Genomic DNA, 16,972 nt, shown 5'->3' with positions numbered 1-16,972 from the left:
GAGTGATTCTGGACGTCACCTGCCGGATCGGGGGGGCGGGGGGGAACTGACACTGCATGGGGTCAGTTGTCCTGAAATACACAACATGCTCCACAACATACTACACAATGTACAATAGCTATTGAGCTCTGCTGTGGGAGAGAAAGGGGGTTGGGTGAGGGGTGAGTGGGTGAGGGGCGAGGGGTAGGTGGGTAAGGGGTGAGGGATGGGGGGGGGGGGGGGGGGGGGGGGGGGTGATGAGTCAGGGGTTTCAAGGCACAATGCTGGGGAACGTTCTCAGAGGGGGGTGGTCCGTATAAATAGGCGGCATGTGCGACCGTGGAACATCATCATCTGCGTCTGCAGCCACCTCCAGCGTCACCATGGGCAGGGTAAGGCCTTCAGTCACCAGCCTCCTGGCTGTTGAGACACCAGCCTCCTGGCTGTTGAGTCACCAGCCTCCTGGCTGTTGAGTCACCAGCCTCCTGGCTGTTCAGTGACCAGCCTCCTGGCTGTTGAGTCACCAGCCTCCTGGCTGTTCAGTCACCAGCCTCCTGGCTGTTCAGTCACCAGCCTCCTGGCTGTTCAGTCACCAGCCTCCTGGCTGTTCAGTCACCAGCCTCCTGGCTGTTCAGTGACCAGCCTCCTGGCTGTTCAGTGACCAGCCTCCTGGCTGTTCAGTGACCAGCCTCCTGGCTGTTCAGTGACCAGCCTCCTGGCTGTTCAGTGACCAGCCTCCTGGCTGTCCACCAGGGTCAGACACAGGCTCATAGGGTTCTAATGTAAAGGTCACCATGAGCAGGGTAAGGCCTTCAGGCCTGCAGATGTCACGGTGTGTGGCCTGTAGCAATACTTAGCATTGTTGTACTTAGCATCGTTACACTTAGCATTGAAACATCGAGCATTGTAGCATCGTAACACTTAGCATTGAAACACTTAGCATTGTGGCACTTTGCATTGTAACGCTTAGCATCGAAACTCTTACCTTACTCTAAATTAAGCAAATTTAGCTCATTTAGAAACCTCCCTCCCTCCCCCCCATCCTAGATCACCTTCTACGAGGACAAGAACTTCCAGGGCCGCAGCTACGACTGCAGCTCTGACTGCTCCGACTTCTCCAGCCACCTGAGCCGCTGCGGCTCCTGCCGCGTGGAGAGCGGCTGCTTCATGGTGTACGAGCGCCCGGGCTACGCTGGCTCCCAGGTCTTCCTGCGCCGCGGCGAGTACCCCGACTTCCAGCGCATGAGTAGCATGAGCGGCATGATGGGCATGACCAACATGGACAACGTGCGCTCCTGCCGCTTCATCCCCATGGTAACGAGACCGGCTGCACCGACTAATAACTATTGTATTAACACGCTTAAGTTTACTGCTTAATATTCAATGCTAAGCTAAAGCTATTTTAGGCGGGATATTGAAGTGATGTCACCTCTACCCCCCCAACAGCACAGGGGCCAGTTCAGGATGAGGATCTACGAGAAGGAGAACTTCGGCGGGCAGATGCACGAGATGATGGACGACTGCGACAACATGATGGAGCGCTACCGCATGTCCGAGTGCCAGTCCTGCAACGTGATGGACGGCCACTGGCTGATGTACGAGCAGCCTAACTACAGGGGCAGGATGATGTACATGAGGCCCGGGGAGTACCGCAGCATGAGGGACATGGGCATGAGCGGCTCCACTCGCTTCAACTCCTTCAGGCGCATCATGGACATGTGTTAACTGACACTCAAATAAAACATACTTTGAAGTATCTTTGTCTTCAGATTCGATTTGGTGATTGAGAGTGACTTGGTGTGAAGTTTGCGAAGGAAGCTGCTGACATTTATCATCCGTTTATTCTAAGTCTCCTTATAGCTACATTTGGATAATTATTATGATTAAAATAAGTTGCATAGTATGTAGTATGCATTCTGTGCGTTAAATCGACTTTCAGAAAGCAAAAGCTACTAGAAAAGGCGAGTCGAGTATTTTTTTACATTTTACATTCAGGGCGTTAAGCAGAAGATTTTATCCAAAGCGACTTACAGTATGTCCATTTGTCAGTAGAAAGGGAAACAGCAATTTGTTGCAGTCGTGCCTAGCACTTACAATCGCTAGGTTAACCCATCGAAAGGCTTTATAGTAACTAAACAACCTTCGATAGGGTTAGGGTTGTTAGATTAAAGAATATTCTTCCATCCCCATGTGTACTATTCTTCCATCCCCCTAATTAACAAGTCATCACCCTTAACCCTATAGAATCAGGCAGAAAAATGTCTAATTGATACACAATTTTTTAATTGAAATGCAAATTCTATATTAAGAAACATGCTTTTATTAAATATATGTTTGAATTAAAATATATTTATTTATTAAATTGCAATTTAAAAAAAAACAATTTAATTAACAATAGGATCAGAGTGGTTGGGAAAATAGACTTATTTAAAGGGTGCACCTTGGTTCAAGGGAAACACAACTCCTTATGAATCTGTTCTGCTGGTTGAATAAGGGTCACCTATTGCTATTGCTATTTATATCAAACACCTTCGTGGAACGTAAGATATACAGTAGTATTTATTCTTGAAAGCACAGCTAGGGTTTTGCTTGTCTGAGGGTGCTCTATGAAATGGTGAATACTCATATCACAGTGGTGTCGCACGACATGAAAAGCAATCGGTGCATTTAGTTCTGATATGGACCTGAACAGATTGTTGTGTTTCGACTTTACAGATGAATCGATAATTATGAAGAACAAATTGAAATAAAGAAAAATGTAAAAATACATTCCTTCTGCAGATTTGTTTGTGAGTTTTTTTTTTTGATCAATACACCTGTTAATACAAGCTGCTCCAAACTGGTATGAAATAGCTTAATATGCTACATTATATGATAAATATGCTCACTAGAAGCTATTCAGGACTGGTGTTAGCACTACAAATGCCTGGTCCAATGAGCTCCTGATGTTAGCTTTAAACATGTGGTCTACATGAAGCATAGACTAACTCCTTCTGCTCCTACCCGTTGTAGCCTATCAATCTTATGCTGCTCATACCACGTCACTTTACTTTTTTTTGTATTCACTACTCCTGCACCATCCCACCCTATTAACCAAACTATACTGTTCTTACATTGCACTATAGGACAATCATGTTCTAACTGCACCTTAACTGCTATTTTGCACTACTGTTTAGATCTCCAACCACATTTTTTTGTCTCTGTACTTGTACTCAGCACAATGACAATAAAGTTGAATCTGAATCTGAATCTGCAGGTAAAGTCCCTCATGTTGACGAGGGGACCGTCGGAATGCAAAGTCACTGGGACCTGCAGCAGAGTTGCCCTGCACGATCTTATCTGTTGAAGAGACTTCCGATAGATCTGGAAGGAATGAGTCACGCGTGTTTCATCAAACCCCATGACTCATCCGTCAGACCTCACTAAAGGGCCTCACTCAAGCATGTGGATGTAAACCACGATAGGACCTTAGGAGACTTGGTGTGCTTCACACACTGGGGGGCTCTTCTGTGATGCATTGTCACACTTTACATTGTTATACTTAGAAATATAGATAGAAACAAGTGCCAAGCACTAACAATAGCTAGGGTAACCCATACCCTGTATGCAACAAAGAAAGTTTACATTAAGTGCCAGGACGTACATTAAGTGCCAGGACATACAACATTCAATAAGATGAAGAGGGGTGAGGGGGGTAAGGTGGGGGGCCATGCAGAGTCCAGGTGAACTCTGAACAGGTGGGCCTTGAGTCTCTTGTTCAGAGCCAGGGAGCGACACTGCGGTTCTGACGTCGGCAGGGATCTCGCTCCACCACCGCGGGTTCAGAACAGAGCCTTTGATGATGGAAGTCAACACGCGCCGCTGACTCTCTGCCGTACTGTACAGAACCTTCTTGCTCTTCCCGCCATTGAGACCACACAAAGGACCCGGCGGGCCGTCACACTGTACACAATGGTCGATTACCCGATGGCCGCTGGGGATGCGGGAGGCCCTGTTTGATACTGGCCAGTCAGGCCTTTTTAGACAATGGCGACCCAGGTATAAAAGTGACCGGGCCGGGCATGAACGGTACACAGCGCCCCGATATCTTCATCCATCCATCCATCCCTCCAGCCGAGGACACCAACGCAAACATGACCATGGGCAAGGTAAGCTAGCAGCATCTCGTGTACGATGTCCCACGTCAACGTCTGAATGTTTACGGGGGATTATACATCTGGGTGGTAATGGTAGCCACCTAGCATCATTGCTATCATTACCCTCATAGCATAATTGATAGCGTTAGCCTCATAGTGTAATTGATATCGTTAGCCTCACGGCATAATTTATATTGTTAGCCTCAGAATAATGAGGCTATGAGGTTGTGTTGTTCTGACATTGAACTAATGATAATTCGGCGGTTCCCCTGACGACCGACATCGGCCCTTTCCTCCTCCTCCAGATCATCTTCTACGAGGACAGGAACTTCCAGGGCCGGTCGTACGAGACCGGCAGTGACTGCCCCGACATGACCTCCTACCTGAGCAGGTGCCACTCCTGCAGGGTGGAGAGCGGCTTCTTCATGGTCTACGACCGCTCCAACTTCATGGGCAACCAGTACTTCGTCAAGAGGGGCGAGTACTCCGACTACCAGCGCATGGGCATGAGCGACTGCATCAGGTCCTGCCGCAACATCCCCATGGTAACCGCCGAATGCACGCGACACGGAGCAAACAGACTAATATCTGTAGCTGGCGTCTGATAGCATGTTAACCAAATCATTTATACAAATGAGCCTTTAATAGCTTAATACGCTACATTCTATGACACAAGCTAGGAAGTTCGTGCTTACCGATAACAATTGTTTTTTCTTTTTACTGCTAAATGTTAAATCCGAATGCTAAGCTAAATCTATTTTGGCGGGATAATCAAACGACTCCACCCCCCCCTTTTCCCCCCCAACAGCACAGGGGCCAGTTCAGGATGAGGATCTACGAGAAGGAGAACTTCGGTGGCCAGATGCACGAGATGATGGACGACTGCGACAACATGATGGAGCGCTACCGCATGTCCGAGTGCCAGTCCTGCAACGTGATGGACGGCCACTGGCTGATGTACGAGCAGCCTAACTACAGGGGCAGGATGATGTACATGAGGCCCGGGGAGTACCGCAGCATGAGGGACATGGGCATGAGCGGCTCCACTCGCTTCAACTCCTTCAGGCGCATCACCGACTCCTGTTAGCCTGCTAGCCTGTTAGCCTGTACGGCCGTTAGCTAGATACAATAAAACCATTGGCTTGAATCACACGCTTCCTCTGATTATTTTGTCTGAGATATCGATACTAATGCAATGTTTGACAAGGGATCACAACTTTGACATGCGATCACTAGGAAACACAGAGTTCAATCATCATCTCATTGATCAAACCACTGTTTGGCGAATGCTTGTTGGAATAGACGTTAAAATAAAATTATGCTATGAAGCTAACGATACTGATTATGCTATGAGGCTAACGATATTGATTATGCAATGTTTAGAGGTTTAGTCCTGGTGTTTTTTTTTAGTGGATGGCCATGGGGCAAAGTCCTGAATTTCAAATTCGAAATTCAAGAAATTAAATAAAAATGTACCACAATTTAGCCATTCAATGAAATTATCACTGCTACAAATGTACAAGCATTGACCCTACTTCAAACATAGTCTATTTGGTCAATACCATTAAAAGCTTTTCCTAAAAACGAACTGACAAAAACAAATGTTTATTAATAATATATCTATTTTCTATCTAGCTATGTACAGCACTTTGAGCAGTGCAAGTGCTGTGTTTTAAATGTGCTCTATAAATAAGCGTAACTACTTACTGACTTTTACTAAACTTCATGTTGTCCTTGTGTTCTAATGGTGGAGTGAAGTAAATGAATGGGTGAATAAAGGTTGTGATGTTTGTGAGGGTTAAGAGGGTTAATACGGCCTTAAAAACAGGACCCGCCATCGATACTAGATACTTAATCGCAGACTTAAGTGCAAGGATCTTGTTTGGAGTGATGGACTGTTTATTATATTAATATTTATTACATTATATATACATTTAGATATTGTATATTATTTATACAAGGGTTAGTATAACGCAAATTATTATAACGATTATAATGGTTTATAGAATAGAATAGAATAGAAAGCTTTATTGTCATTATACAAAGTACAACGAAATGCAATGAGCAGCTCCTTAAAAGTGCATAGATAGTTATCGAATATATAATATATAATAATATACAAAAGCAACATATAATAAAAATAAATAAATAAAAATAATATGTTCCTGAGTCTATTTGTTCTGGCGCCTGCCAGAGAGCAGCAGGTTGAAGAGATGGTAGCCGGGGTGGGTGGCGTCCTTCAGGATCCCTCCGGCCCTGCTGAGACAGCGGGAGCCCTAGATGGTGCTTAACCCATTTGTGCCGGCTGCTGTGCGGCGCAACATTGTATCTACTAGATACAATGTTGCAACATTGTATCTAGTAGATACAATGTTGCGCCACGCAGCAGCCGGCACAAATGGGTTAAGGAAGGCAGAGGGCAGCCAATGATTTTTTGCGCGACGTTTGCCACCCTCTGCAGTCTCTTCCTGTCGGCCTCCGTGCAGCTGGAGTGTCACACTGACACAGCGCAGGTCAGCAGGCTCTCGATGGTGGAGCGGAAGAAGGTCACCAGCAGCTGTGTGTTTAGATGCTCCCTCCTGAGCACTCTCAGAAAGTGTAGCCGCTGCTGGGCCTTCTTGACCAGCGCTGAGGTGTTGACCGACCAGGAGAGATCAGCAGAGATGTGGACTCCGAGGAATTTGATGGACTGCACTCGCTCCACACCTTCACCGTTGACGTACAGGGGGGCAGGGGCGGCTCTGTTCCGTCGGAAGTCCAGGATGAGTTCCTTGGTCTTGGTGATGTTCAGCGCCAGGTTGTTAGATACACACCACTCACCAAGTTTCAGGACCTCATCTCTGTAGGCCGCCTCGTTTCCCCCTGTTATAAGGCCCACCACCGTTGTGTCATCAGCGAATTTGACAATGATGTTCTCTGGGTGGGTGGGACTGCAGTCGGATGTGTAGAGGGAGTAGAGTAGTGGGCTCAGCACACAGCCCTGGGGAGAGCCAGTGCTGAGAGTGCGGGAGGAGGAGAGGTGAGGACCCAGTTTCACCTGCTGGGGTCGGTTGACCAGAAAGTCTTTTATCCAGGAGCAGGTGGGTGGTGGGAGCCCCAGGTTGATTAACTTGGGAATCAGAATGCCTGGTATTATTGTGTTAAAAGCTGAGCTGAAGTCAATGAAGAGCATCCTGACGTAGCTCCCCCTTTTCTCCAGGAGACTCAGCGCTGAGTGGAGAGCGATGGCTATTGCGTCGTCGGTGGATCTGTTAGTCCGGTATGCAAACTGGTGTGTGTCCAGGGTGGGGGGGAGACAGGCTATGATGTGTCTCAAAACCAGTTTCTCAAAGCACTTGGTGATGACTGGGGTGAGTGCTATGGGGCGGAAGTCATTGAGGCTGGTAGTGGGTGACTTTTTAGGGATTGGGATGATTGTGGCAGATTTCAAGCAGGATGGGATAACGGCTTGTTCCAGAGACTGGTTGAAAATGTCAGTGAAGACCTGTGATAGCTGCTTGGCACATGCCTTGAGCACCTTCCCTGGTACTCCATCTGGCCCTGCAGCCTTCCTGGGGTTAACTGCGCTGAGCACCCGCCTCACGTCCTGTACCTCAAGAGTGAGTGGGGGGGTGGTGGAGGCTGATGGGGGTTGTAGTGGTGGTTGGAGTGATGTGGCTGAGTGCTGTGTTTCAGACTCAAAGCGGGCAAAGAAGCTGTTCAGCTCCTCTGCCAATGCCGCATCTGAGTCCCCGGGTGTCACAGCACAGCCTCTGTAATTGGTGATGGTCTGTATGCTCTGCCACACCTGCCGGGGGTTGTTGAGCTGTTCCTCTATCCTCCTCTTGTATTCTACTTTGGCCCACCTAATGCCTCTCCTCAGGTGGGCGCGAGCGGCGCTGTACAAGGCTCTGTCACCTGATCTGAAGGATGAGCCACGGGCCCGGAGGAGCGTGAGGACCTGGCTTGTCATCCATGGTTTCTGGTTTGGGAACACCCGGATGCACTTTTCCACAGTGACATTCCCAATGCAGTACTTGATGTAAGACAGTACTGTGTCTACGAATGTAGCCAGGTCTTCATGGTAGAAGGCAATGATTATAATCATTGCCTTAATGATCATTGATGATCACCATTATAATCATTGTAATTAATGATTATAATTCAACAATATATTTTCAAAACAGAACCCTGAATCCCGATTCAACATCAATAAACACTAGAAAGACTCAACGGACACAAAACAGTCAACAAGGAACCAAGGAGTGTTTGACAAGGCGTTTTATTCACATAACTCCAGAGCGGAAATGGCAAGCCAACTCGGCTAATAGCGAGCTAACTCGGGCAATAGCTAGCTAACTCGGCTAATAGCGAGCTTATTCAAATAATAAAAATCTAAGTTGGTTAAAATAGTGTGTTAACTCAGCTAATAGCGAGCAAACTCCTCTAATAGCGAGCTAACTCAGCTAATAGTGTGCTAACAGCACGCCAGCTCTGCCTGAAAGCGAGCCAACTCCGCTAAAATCGAACTAACTCGGCCTAAAGGCAAGCCAACTCCGCTAAAGTCGCGAGCTAACTCTGCTAAAAGCGAGCTAACTCGGCTAATCCCTTTAGAAGTCGGTGACCCTGCGGAGGGAGCCGGCAGTGTTGCAGACGGCGCCCCAGTCGCTGGCTTTGCGGTACTCCCCAGGCCGCAGGAAGTACTGGCGGCCGCGGTAGCTGGAGTGCTCGTAGAGCGTCCAGTAGCCCTCCAACACGTGGCAGGACGCCACCTCGCGGCGCGGGAACCGCTCCTGCACCGAGTCCACGTCCTCGCTGAGCTCCAGGGCCTGGCCCTGAAAGTCGGGCCTGTCGTAGATCTTCATCAGGTAGGGCCCCCCGCTGGTCTGCAGGTGGGGGAGGAGGGTGGAGGTGAGGGCGGACACAGGGGGCAGGAGAAACACAATTCGAGACCCACACTTGGATGACACACACAACATTTCGTTCTCAGTTGGGGTGGAGTGTTTGTGGTGTGTGTGGGAGGGGATGTTTTCGAAGCGTGGAAACAGCACCACCTAACAGCACCATCTAAATGAAACAGCACCACCGAACAGCACCATCTAAATGAAACAGCACCACCTAACAGCACCATCTAAATGAAACAGCACCACCGAACAGCACCACCTAAAAGAAACAGCACCACCTAACAGCACCCCCTAAAAGAAATAGCACCACCTAAATGAAACAGCACCACCTAAATGAGTGAGGCTTTAGTGAAGCCAATCATTTAGGTGGTGCTATGAGCTCAGTTAGCTCGCTATAAGCCAGGTACCTCGCTATTAGCCAGGTATGCTCGCTAATAGCAGTTAGCTCGCTTTAAACCAGTGATCTCACTATTAGCCCGGTTAGCTCTCTATCAGCCCAGTTAGCTCTCCATTAGCCCAGTTAGCTCTCTATCAGCCCAGTTAGCTCTCTATTAGCCCAGTTAGCGCTCTATCAGCCCAGTTAGCGCTCTATCAGCCCAGTTAGATCTCTATTAGCCCAGTTAGCTCTCTATTAGCCCAGTTAGCTCACCATTAGCCCAGTTAGCTCTCTATTAGCCCAGTTAGCGCTCTATCAGCCCAGTTAGCTCTCTATTAGCCCAGTTAGCTCTCTATTAGCCCAGTTAGCTCACCATTAGCCCAGTTAGCTCTCTATTAGCCCAGTTAGCTCTCTATCAGCCCAGTTAGCTCTCTATTAGCCCAGTTAGCTCTCTATCAGCCCAGTTAGCTCACCATTAGCCCAGTTAGCTCTCTATCAGCCCAGTTAGCTCTCTATTAGCCCAGTTAGCTCTCTATCAGCCCAGTTAGCTCTCTATCAGCCCAGTTAGCTCTCTATTAGCCCAGTTAGCTCTCTATCAGCCCAGTTAGCTCTCTATCAGCCCAGTTAGCTCTCTATCAGCCCAGTTAGCTCACCATTAGCCCAGTTAGCTCTCTATCAGCCCAGTTAGCTCACCATTAGCCCAGTTAGCTCTCTATCAGCCCAGTTAGCTCACCATTAGCCCAGTTAGCTCTCTATCAGCCCAGTTAGCTCACCATTAGCCCAGTTAGCTCTCTATTAGCCCAGTTAGCTCTCTATCAGCCCAGTTAGCTCTCTATCAGCCCAGTTAGCTCACCATTAGCCCCTTTAGCTTGCTGCTAGCCCGGAGCCCCCGGCCCCCCGCTCCTCCGCCCACCACACTCACATAGGAGAAGGTCCTGCAGGAGCGCACGGTGTCGTTGTAGCCCATCCAGTGCTGGTAGTCGGGGTAGTCGCCGCGGGTCAGCACGTACTGGTAGCCCTGGTAGCTGGGCCTCTCGTACAGCACCCAGCAACCGCTCTCCACCCGCACAGAGCTGCAGCGGCTGAAGTGGGGGTGCACGTCCGCACAGTCCGCCTCGCACTCATAGGAGCGGCCCTGGAAGTTCGGCTCCTCGAAGAACGTGATCTGGGGGGGAGGAGGGGGGGGGCGTGAGGAAGATAACGGGGGGAGGGGGGGGGGGGGGGGGGGGGGGGGGAGAGTACGGTTCCACCCCCATCCCCCCAAGCTAGAGGTTTTTTCCTTGCCGATGCCGATTTCTGAACTTGAGTATCGGTACCGATACCGAGCATATCCTGCACTAAGTCTAGAAAGATAGGTTTTTCATTTAAAAAAAATATTTCAACTTTTTTTTTATCACTTTTAAAATGAGAAAAACACCAGAATCCAGAGTTATACAATGCATTAAAAGACTCTCTCAAGTCTCATCTTACTCATCCTGCACCCAGAGCTAAACAGTAAAAAAAAAAAAAGGGTACAAAGATAAATAAATGTAAACTTTTTTTTATCGCTTTCAAATGAGATAAACAGCTAAATCGAATGTAAAGAAACACAGTCTCCCTCATCTTACTCATCCTGCAATCAGAGCGGAAGAAAAAAAACGTTTTACCTAAAAAATAGTTTACAACTTTATTTTAATCGCTTTTAAAATAAGAAAAACAGCAAAATCCAGTGTAAACAAACACATTAAAGTCTCTCACCTTACTCATCCTGCCCTCCGATGTTCAACAGTGGTATCCTCTACAGCAGAGAGACCACGGTCATTTTATAAACCTCGATTAAACCCCCTGGATTAACGGCACTTTTGTCATTGTGATGAACGCAGCTTTGTTGTTAGCTTTGCTGTTATCACCGTGCCAACTATTCTGATCCCGTCCACGGCGAATAAATAAAAACCCTGATTCATCATTCACGCAGAGTGGCCTGATCTGGCACCGATTAATGCTGCCTCCGACAATATCACAGCGAACACACAAAACACAACAAACCAAACCTGTTGGAATGGCTCTTTGATCAGACGTGATATAGATTATTGCAACTCTATGCAAGGTGTTTTGCAGGAGGAAGGATTCATGGATTTGTGGAATGGATTAAGGCGTGAATTGTGGTGCACTGGTGACATTCATGTTTGTTGCAGACGGAACACTATTTCAAAGCAATTCAATTCAATTGTATTTGTACAGACACACACACACACACACACACACACACACACACACACACACACACACACACACATCAATTGTAATAACAAGTAATTAACTAGAAAATGCATTTCCTGCAGAAAATGCGGTGAGTGCTGTAGTACAAAGTGAGGTTGAACATATTTTTTAATAAAGCCACATAAATTAAGCCATAAGGAAACGTTAAATGGCTTAAATCAAGTGAAGGGACTTTTGAACAAAAGTTCAAAAGTCTAAATGGAGTAAACAATGTAAACATGCACACCATTTAGGAAAAGTAAATGGTTGGAAACAAATAAAGTGACAGCTGAATGAAAAGCGGAAAGCATTGCAGAAAATGCAGAAATGTAAAATGAATTGAACTGAAGAATCTGAAATGTAAAATGTATTGCCCTGCACTGTGTGTGTGTGTGTGTGTGTGTGTGTGTGTGTGTGTGTGTTGTGTGTTTAAGAGAATAGCGAGCCAGTGTGTGATTAAAAGTAGCTCAATAGAGTGGGAAAAACCGCCCAATCTGGCAACACTGCCTGAAAGTCCTCCAAAAGTAGCCCAATCTGGCGGGGCAAACCACCCAATCTGGCAACATTGCTGAACGTCGTCACGCTCCAGCGTAAACGTAAATCAATAAGACCAACTGAAAACGAAGCCGGTGTGGCTACCAGATCGACTCGGCTGCCAGATCAACTCGGGGTCCTGCGCTTACAGATGACGTATCGACACTTGACGTATCGACACAAGCCAACGGACAAAACCCGGAAGGGTTGTTTATAAACGGTGCTCAATCATGGACATAAAAAGAAGGCTCGATCCGTTTTGGTTTTGATTTCATTGAACGCAGCCCGGTCTTTCGCACAAACAAAGCCATTGGAAACACGTCTAAAAGCACTGATGAATGCATATGTAACCCAGTTCCTGTTAGGGACTCTTATTCTGAAGGAGCAGAACGGAAGTGTCTGCGTTCTGGGTCCCTGTGTTGGGGTCCCTGTGTTGGGAGCGCTGGAAATAAAGTGGATCGCCACGTTCAGTGAATGGAGTTCACCCATTCTTCTTTTATATATTACCCAAGTATAGGCAACAATAAAACGCTCGGTTACACATATATTTTTATTTTCACATACGTTAAAGTAATTATCACCTACAAAACTAATCCTATATTGATGAACCCCCCCCCCCCCCCCCAAACCCCTAACGTTTATTAGCTCACGTTAGCCATCAATCTAAAGCCACAAATATTATCTGATCAATCTTTGTGCATTAGATTATTATTCATAGATTAGAAAACAAAAGGAGATCGTTAATACTTGGGGATAACATGGGAATGAATGAAACGCGCATTTAAAAGACAGCGTCTACAGGAAGTGCGTCATTATTGCATCTGGGACCCCGAGTCGATCTGGCAGCCGAGTCGATCTGGTACCCACGCCGGTATGAAACTAAAACTGTGATTCTGAATAAAGTTTAAATGATATCGAAATTCCGTTTGGATATTATTGAAGATACAAGTGTTTAGATTTGTTAAATGGTTTGAACGAAGATAAACGGTTGAAAATTGATTTAGTTACCTCCTGACTCCCATGTTAAAAAAAGATAATATTTTAAAAGTAATATGTCTTAAAAAGTATTAAATATTTAAAAAATCTGAAAAGAAGCGCGCAATTCTGAATATTTTAAAATGTGAATGGAGTCTCTAGGTGAAAAATTAATGAAGGAGATTGGTCCCAATCTCCGGTTTTATCACATAACCGAGTAATTTAACCCAGGGTTTGCGATCCCGTTTTTATCTCCGTATTTACATTGGGGTCGCAGAAATCGACTGACCGCTGTCATTTATTGCGACCCGTCGTGGATTGCGACCTGCGCTGCTTGTGGACTCTGTGATGAACGCGGACAGAGGCGAAGCTAGACCTCTTTTGGGTGGGCTCAAGCCCACCCAAAGCCTGCCTTAGCCCGTCCTATCGTTTCGTCCTCAAATCGAATATTCTACCGTTTCTTTTTTACACAAGCAACGAGAGGATGGATGCTGTACAGTACACTAATGAACAGGCTCAAATGGGCTAGTGAAATCGAGCGCAACATTCCTGCAGCAAACTCTCACCTCTGATTGGTGGGTGGGCGTCTCCTGTTTGACAAATCCGAAATGCAGCTCGAGCGCACATAACATAGTGTGGCGACTACGGGTGTGGGCGTCATGTTCCGGAGCCGCGGGGATTCTGGGAATTGGGTTTGTCAGTTGACAGAAGGGTTTTGTTAATTTATTCTGTTGTTAGGTTAAGTGGGGTTAACGGGTTTGGGGTCTTCATTGGTTGTGTGTTAATTATGTGTAGTTCCATTGTTGTGTAATCGCGACCATTAGTGAGAGTGTTGTGTGTCTTGATCAGGTGTGCCGTGTTCTGTACCGTTCGGTGGTTGTTAATAAAGGCAGTCCGTTGTCGTGTGGTCTATGGGGCACGGAGCTGCATAATTGTTTCAACCTGGGCTCCCGTCTCGTCCTTCCCGTGCTGCTCGCCACAATAGTTTCTGCTGTTTCCTCCATCATAACATGACCAGGTAATAATTCATTTTAAAACCTTGACATAATCTGTTAGATATCTATTAAATGACAGTTGACCGCAAGGCGATTCTATCTATGCCTCTTCTTGAATTGCTTCATGCTGTAGTCGGGCTTGTAATGGTCCGTACTCTGTAGCATGATAAGCTAAAGCATGATAAGCTAACACACCGGCGCCGAAGCGCTGCGGTGCGCAGTTTGCACGTCAAATGCCGCCCCTAGCGCCAATAGGAAGCGTCGCGCTCCAGCACCGTTGGGATTATGTTTTGAAAGAAGCAGATCACATAGTCGGTATAGGCTACCATAACGTTGTACCAGTTGTTTTATGACTACATATATGGCCCTGATGCCCATGATCATCTGTTTGTGCTTACAATGTTAGTCATTTTAATTCATAGTTTCTTTATGCAAATTTCTGCTTTCCATAGATGGACATACGTTCTTTTTTTAAAAGAAGTCAGCCAGCTGAGATAAAATAAATCTAGCAACAAATAATGTGTTAGCCTTTATTTCTTTGTTGTTAGTTGTTATACTGCATTACTTTGTATTTTTTGCTGACAGCATGAAGGGGAGATGAGGAGAGGGAGAAAAAGAGAGGGCAAGATGAAACAGGTGATAACATGATCAGGTAGTCAAGAAGACCATAATAAGCATATTTGTGACCACATTTATTGCATTTGCCCATATTTATCTACTCAATCTTTACAAACTGCTCTGTCCCACTGCACACGGACAGGTTATAGTGTAGGCCTACTTTATTTACCTCAGAGATTTGCCCCTCGGCTTGTTTGCTTTATTTATTTTTTTGAAAGTTTATAACTACTTCCTTACTAAACGTTTGAATGTATGTAAAGAGCGAGATAGGAGCATGGAGAGAGTGTGAATGCAAAGAGGGCAAGAGCAGGATGGAGAGATGGGGGACACACTGAGGGTGGGAGACCTGGAAGAAGCAGGTGAGAAAAAGGCATTGATTGTTATAGGGGCAAACAACCTCACTAACTATATAAAGAAAGCACATTATATCTAAACTTCATTTCATGGATGACTGTCTTTAAATGTTTATGTTACTAAGGAGAAAGAGAAGAGCAGGGAGAGTGTTTGGAAGGTGAGCAGCAGACCAGAGAGGTGCATGAAAAAGCACAGATAGAGGAGCAAGTGGAAGCAACAGTGTCTGCAGATATGGCTTGTAATCTAGGTGATAAGGACACTGGTCCTAAACAACTGAAGCTGCCTCAGTACCCACGAGATCAGTTTGGAATACAAAAGAGAGCCTTTCAGTCTAACTGGTTCCAGAGTTTTACTTGGCTAGAATATTAATTGAGAAGAAATGCTGCATTCTGTTTTGCTTGTAGGGTGTTCGGCAAGAGATTAAAACAGGAGGAATTTGTGAATGGTGGGATCAAAAATTGGAAACATGCACTGAGCATGTTTCAGAAACATGAAACCACACAATGCCACAAAGACAGTGTACTCTGCTGGCATAGCTATAAAGCAAGTAAATCAACAGGCAGTGTTCTACAGCAAATAGAGTCTGCAAGTTCCAGTGAGATAACTGAGAGAAGGGAATACTTGAAACGTATTGTGGAAGTGACACGTATGCTGGGGAAACAGGGTATTCCATTTAGGGGTCACAATGAATCACCTGAGAGCAATAAGAGAGGGAGTTTCTTGGAGTGCATTGGACCTCCTGAAAAAGTTAGACTCTTTCTTGCAAAGCTACATGCCTCCAGCAAACACAACCTATCTTTCATCTGACACTCAGAATCAAATGATACAGTGTTGTTCACAAGAGGTTACAGCAACTATTGTTCGAGAGATGAGGAAATCAAAGATGTATGCCATCATGGCCGATGAGGCCAGGGACGGAAAAACAGAACAGCTGTCACTCTGTGTGAGATATGTTGCAGATGGTGCTCTAAGGGAAAGGCTCCTACCCCTTACAGACTAAAAATATTTTGATGCTGCGTCAATATGCATTGCAATTGAGAATCAATTATTAGTGAATAATATTGATGACTTGAGATGTGTGGCACAGACTTATGATGGAGCAGCTGTCATGGGTGGGGCACTGGGGGGCGTACAAGCCCATTTTCGAAAGAAGCACCCTGAAGCCATGTATGTGCATTGTTATGCACATGAATTAAATCTCGTCTTATGTCACACGTGCAGAGCAGTTTCTGAGGCCAAAGATTTTTTTGACATGCTGGAAAATGTCTACACTTTTTTCAATTCTTCTCTTGTGAACCACCACATTTTTGAAGAAACTCAAAAAAATCTAGGGTTGCAGCAAACTGAACTTGTCCAGTTATCCAACACACGCTGGGCATGTCAACTGCGTTCCGTGATCGCAGTACTTGCCAACTTCCCTGCCATCATTGACTGCCTCTCCACTATTAACACACCCCTTGCTGTGGGAGTGAAGGCAAAACTCTGTAAATTCTCTTCAATCTATTTGCTGTTTGTTTTCCAGTCTCTCCTCTCAGTTACAGAAGGTTTGCATAGATACCTGCAGAAGGAGACCATTGATCTTGCCCAAGCAGTGGCCTACAAAAATGCAGTGACTGATTCTCTTAAGGAGAAACGCAGCGATGCCACTGCTGCTGATCTGCATGCTCAGGCTATGGCCCTATGTGAGGCCAATGACATATCAGTGCCAGAGCCTTCCTCTTTCCAGAAGAGGAAGGCAAAACGGATGGAAGACTTTGTTGTCGAGTCTTCTCGTGGGGCAGGTAGTGAGGTTAGTCATTCCTCAAGGTTAGAAGACCTAAAACAAAAATTATTCTTTCCTTGTTTAGATACAATGTTTTCAGAAATTGATAAAAGGTTTTCTGA

General features: G+C 46.1%; 2 protein-coding genes across 2 annotated transcripts; one reads left to right on the top strand and one right to left on the bottom strand.

The window, feature by feature from the left end:
• Nucleotides 1–362: 362 nt before the first annotated feature.
• On the top strand, nucleotides 363–5,202 carry LOC307076975 (uncharacterized protein; the record flags this gene model as incomplete). Its single annotated transcript, XM_079738207.1, has 6 exons — nucleotides 363–371; nucleotides 1,027–1,293; nucleotides 1,426–1,699; nucleotides 4,093–4,127; nucleotides 4,421–4,660; nucleotides 4,924–5,202. 6 exons carry the CDS (start codon nucleotides 363–365, stop codon nucleotides 5,200–5,202), a joined length of 1,104 nt encoding a protein of 367 aa, XP_079594333.1.
• Nucleotides 5,203–8,704: 3,502 nt separating this feature from the next.
• On the bottom strand, nucleotides 8,705–11,120 carry LOC307076974 (gamma-crystallin M2-like; the record flags this gene model as incomplete). Its single annotated transcript, XM_079738206.1, has 3 exons — nucleotides 8,705–8,980; nucleotides 10,297–10,539; nucleotides 11,112–11,120. 3 exons carry the CDS (start codon nucleotides 11,118–11,120, stop codon nucleotides 8,705–8,707), a joined length of 528 nt encoding a protein of 175 aa, XP_079594332.1.
• Between the last annotated feature and the right edge of the window lie 5,852 nt (nucleotides 11,121–16,972).

This window comes from Pollachius pollachius (genome assembly GCF_949987615.1).
Source record: "Pollachius pollachius genome assembly, chromosome: 6".
Classification (NCBI taxonomy): Eukaryota; Metazoa; Chordata; class Actinopteri; order Gadiformes; family Gadidae; genus Pollachius; species Pollachius pollachius.
This window is presented reverse-complemented; position numbering and strand designations above follow the sequence as displayed.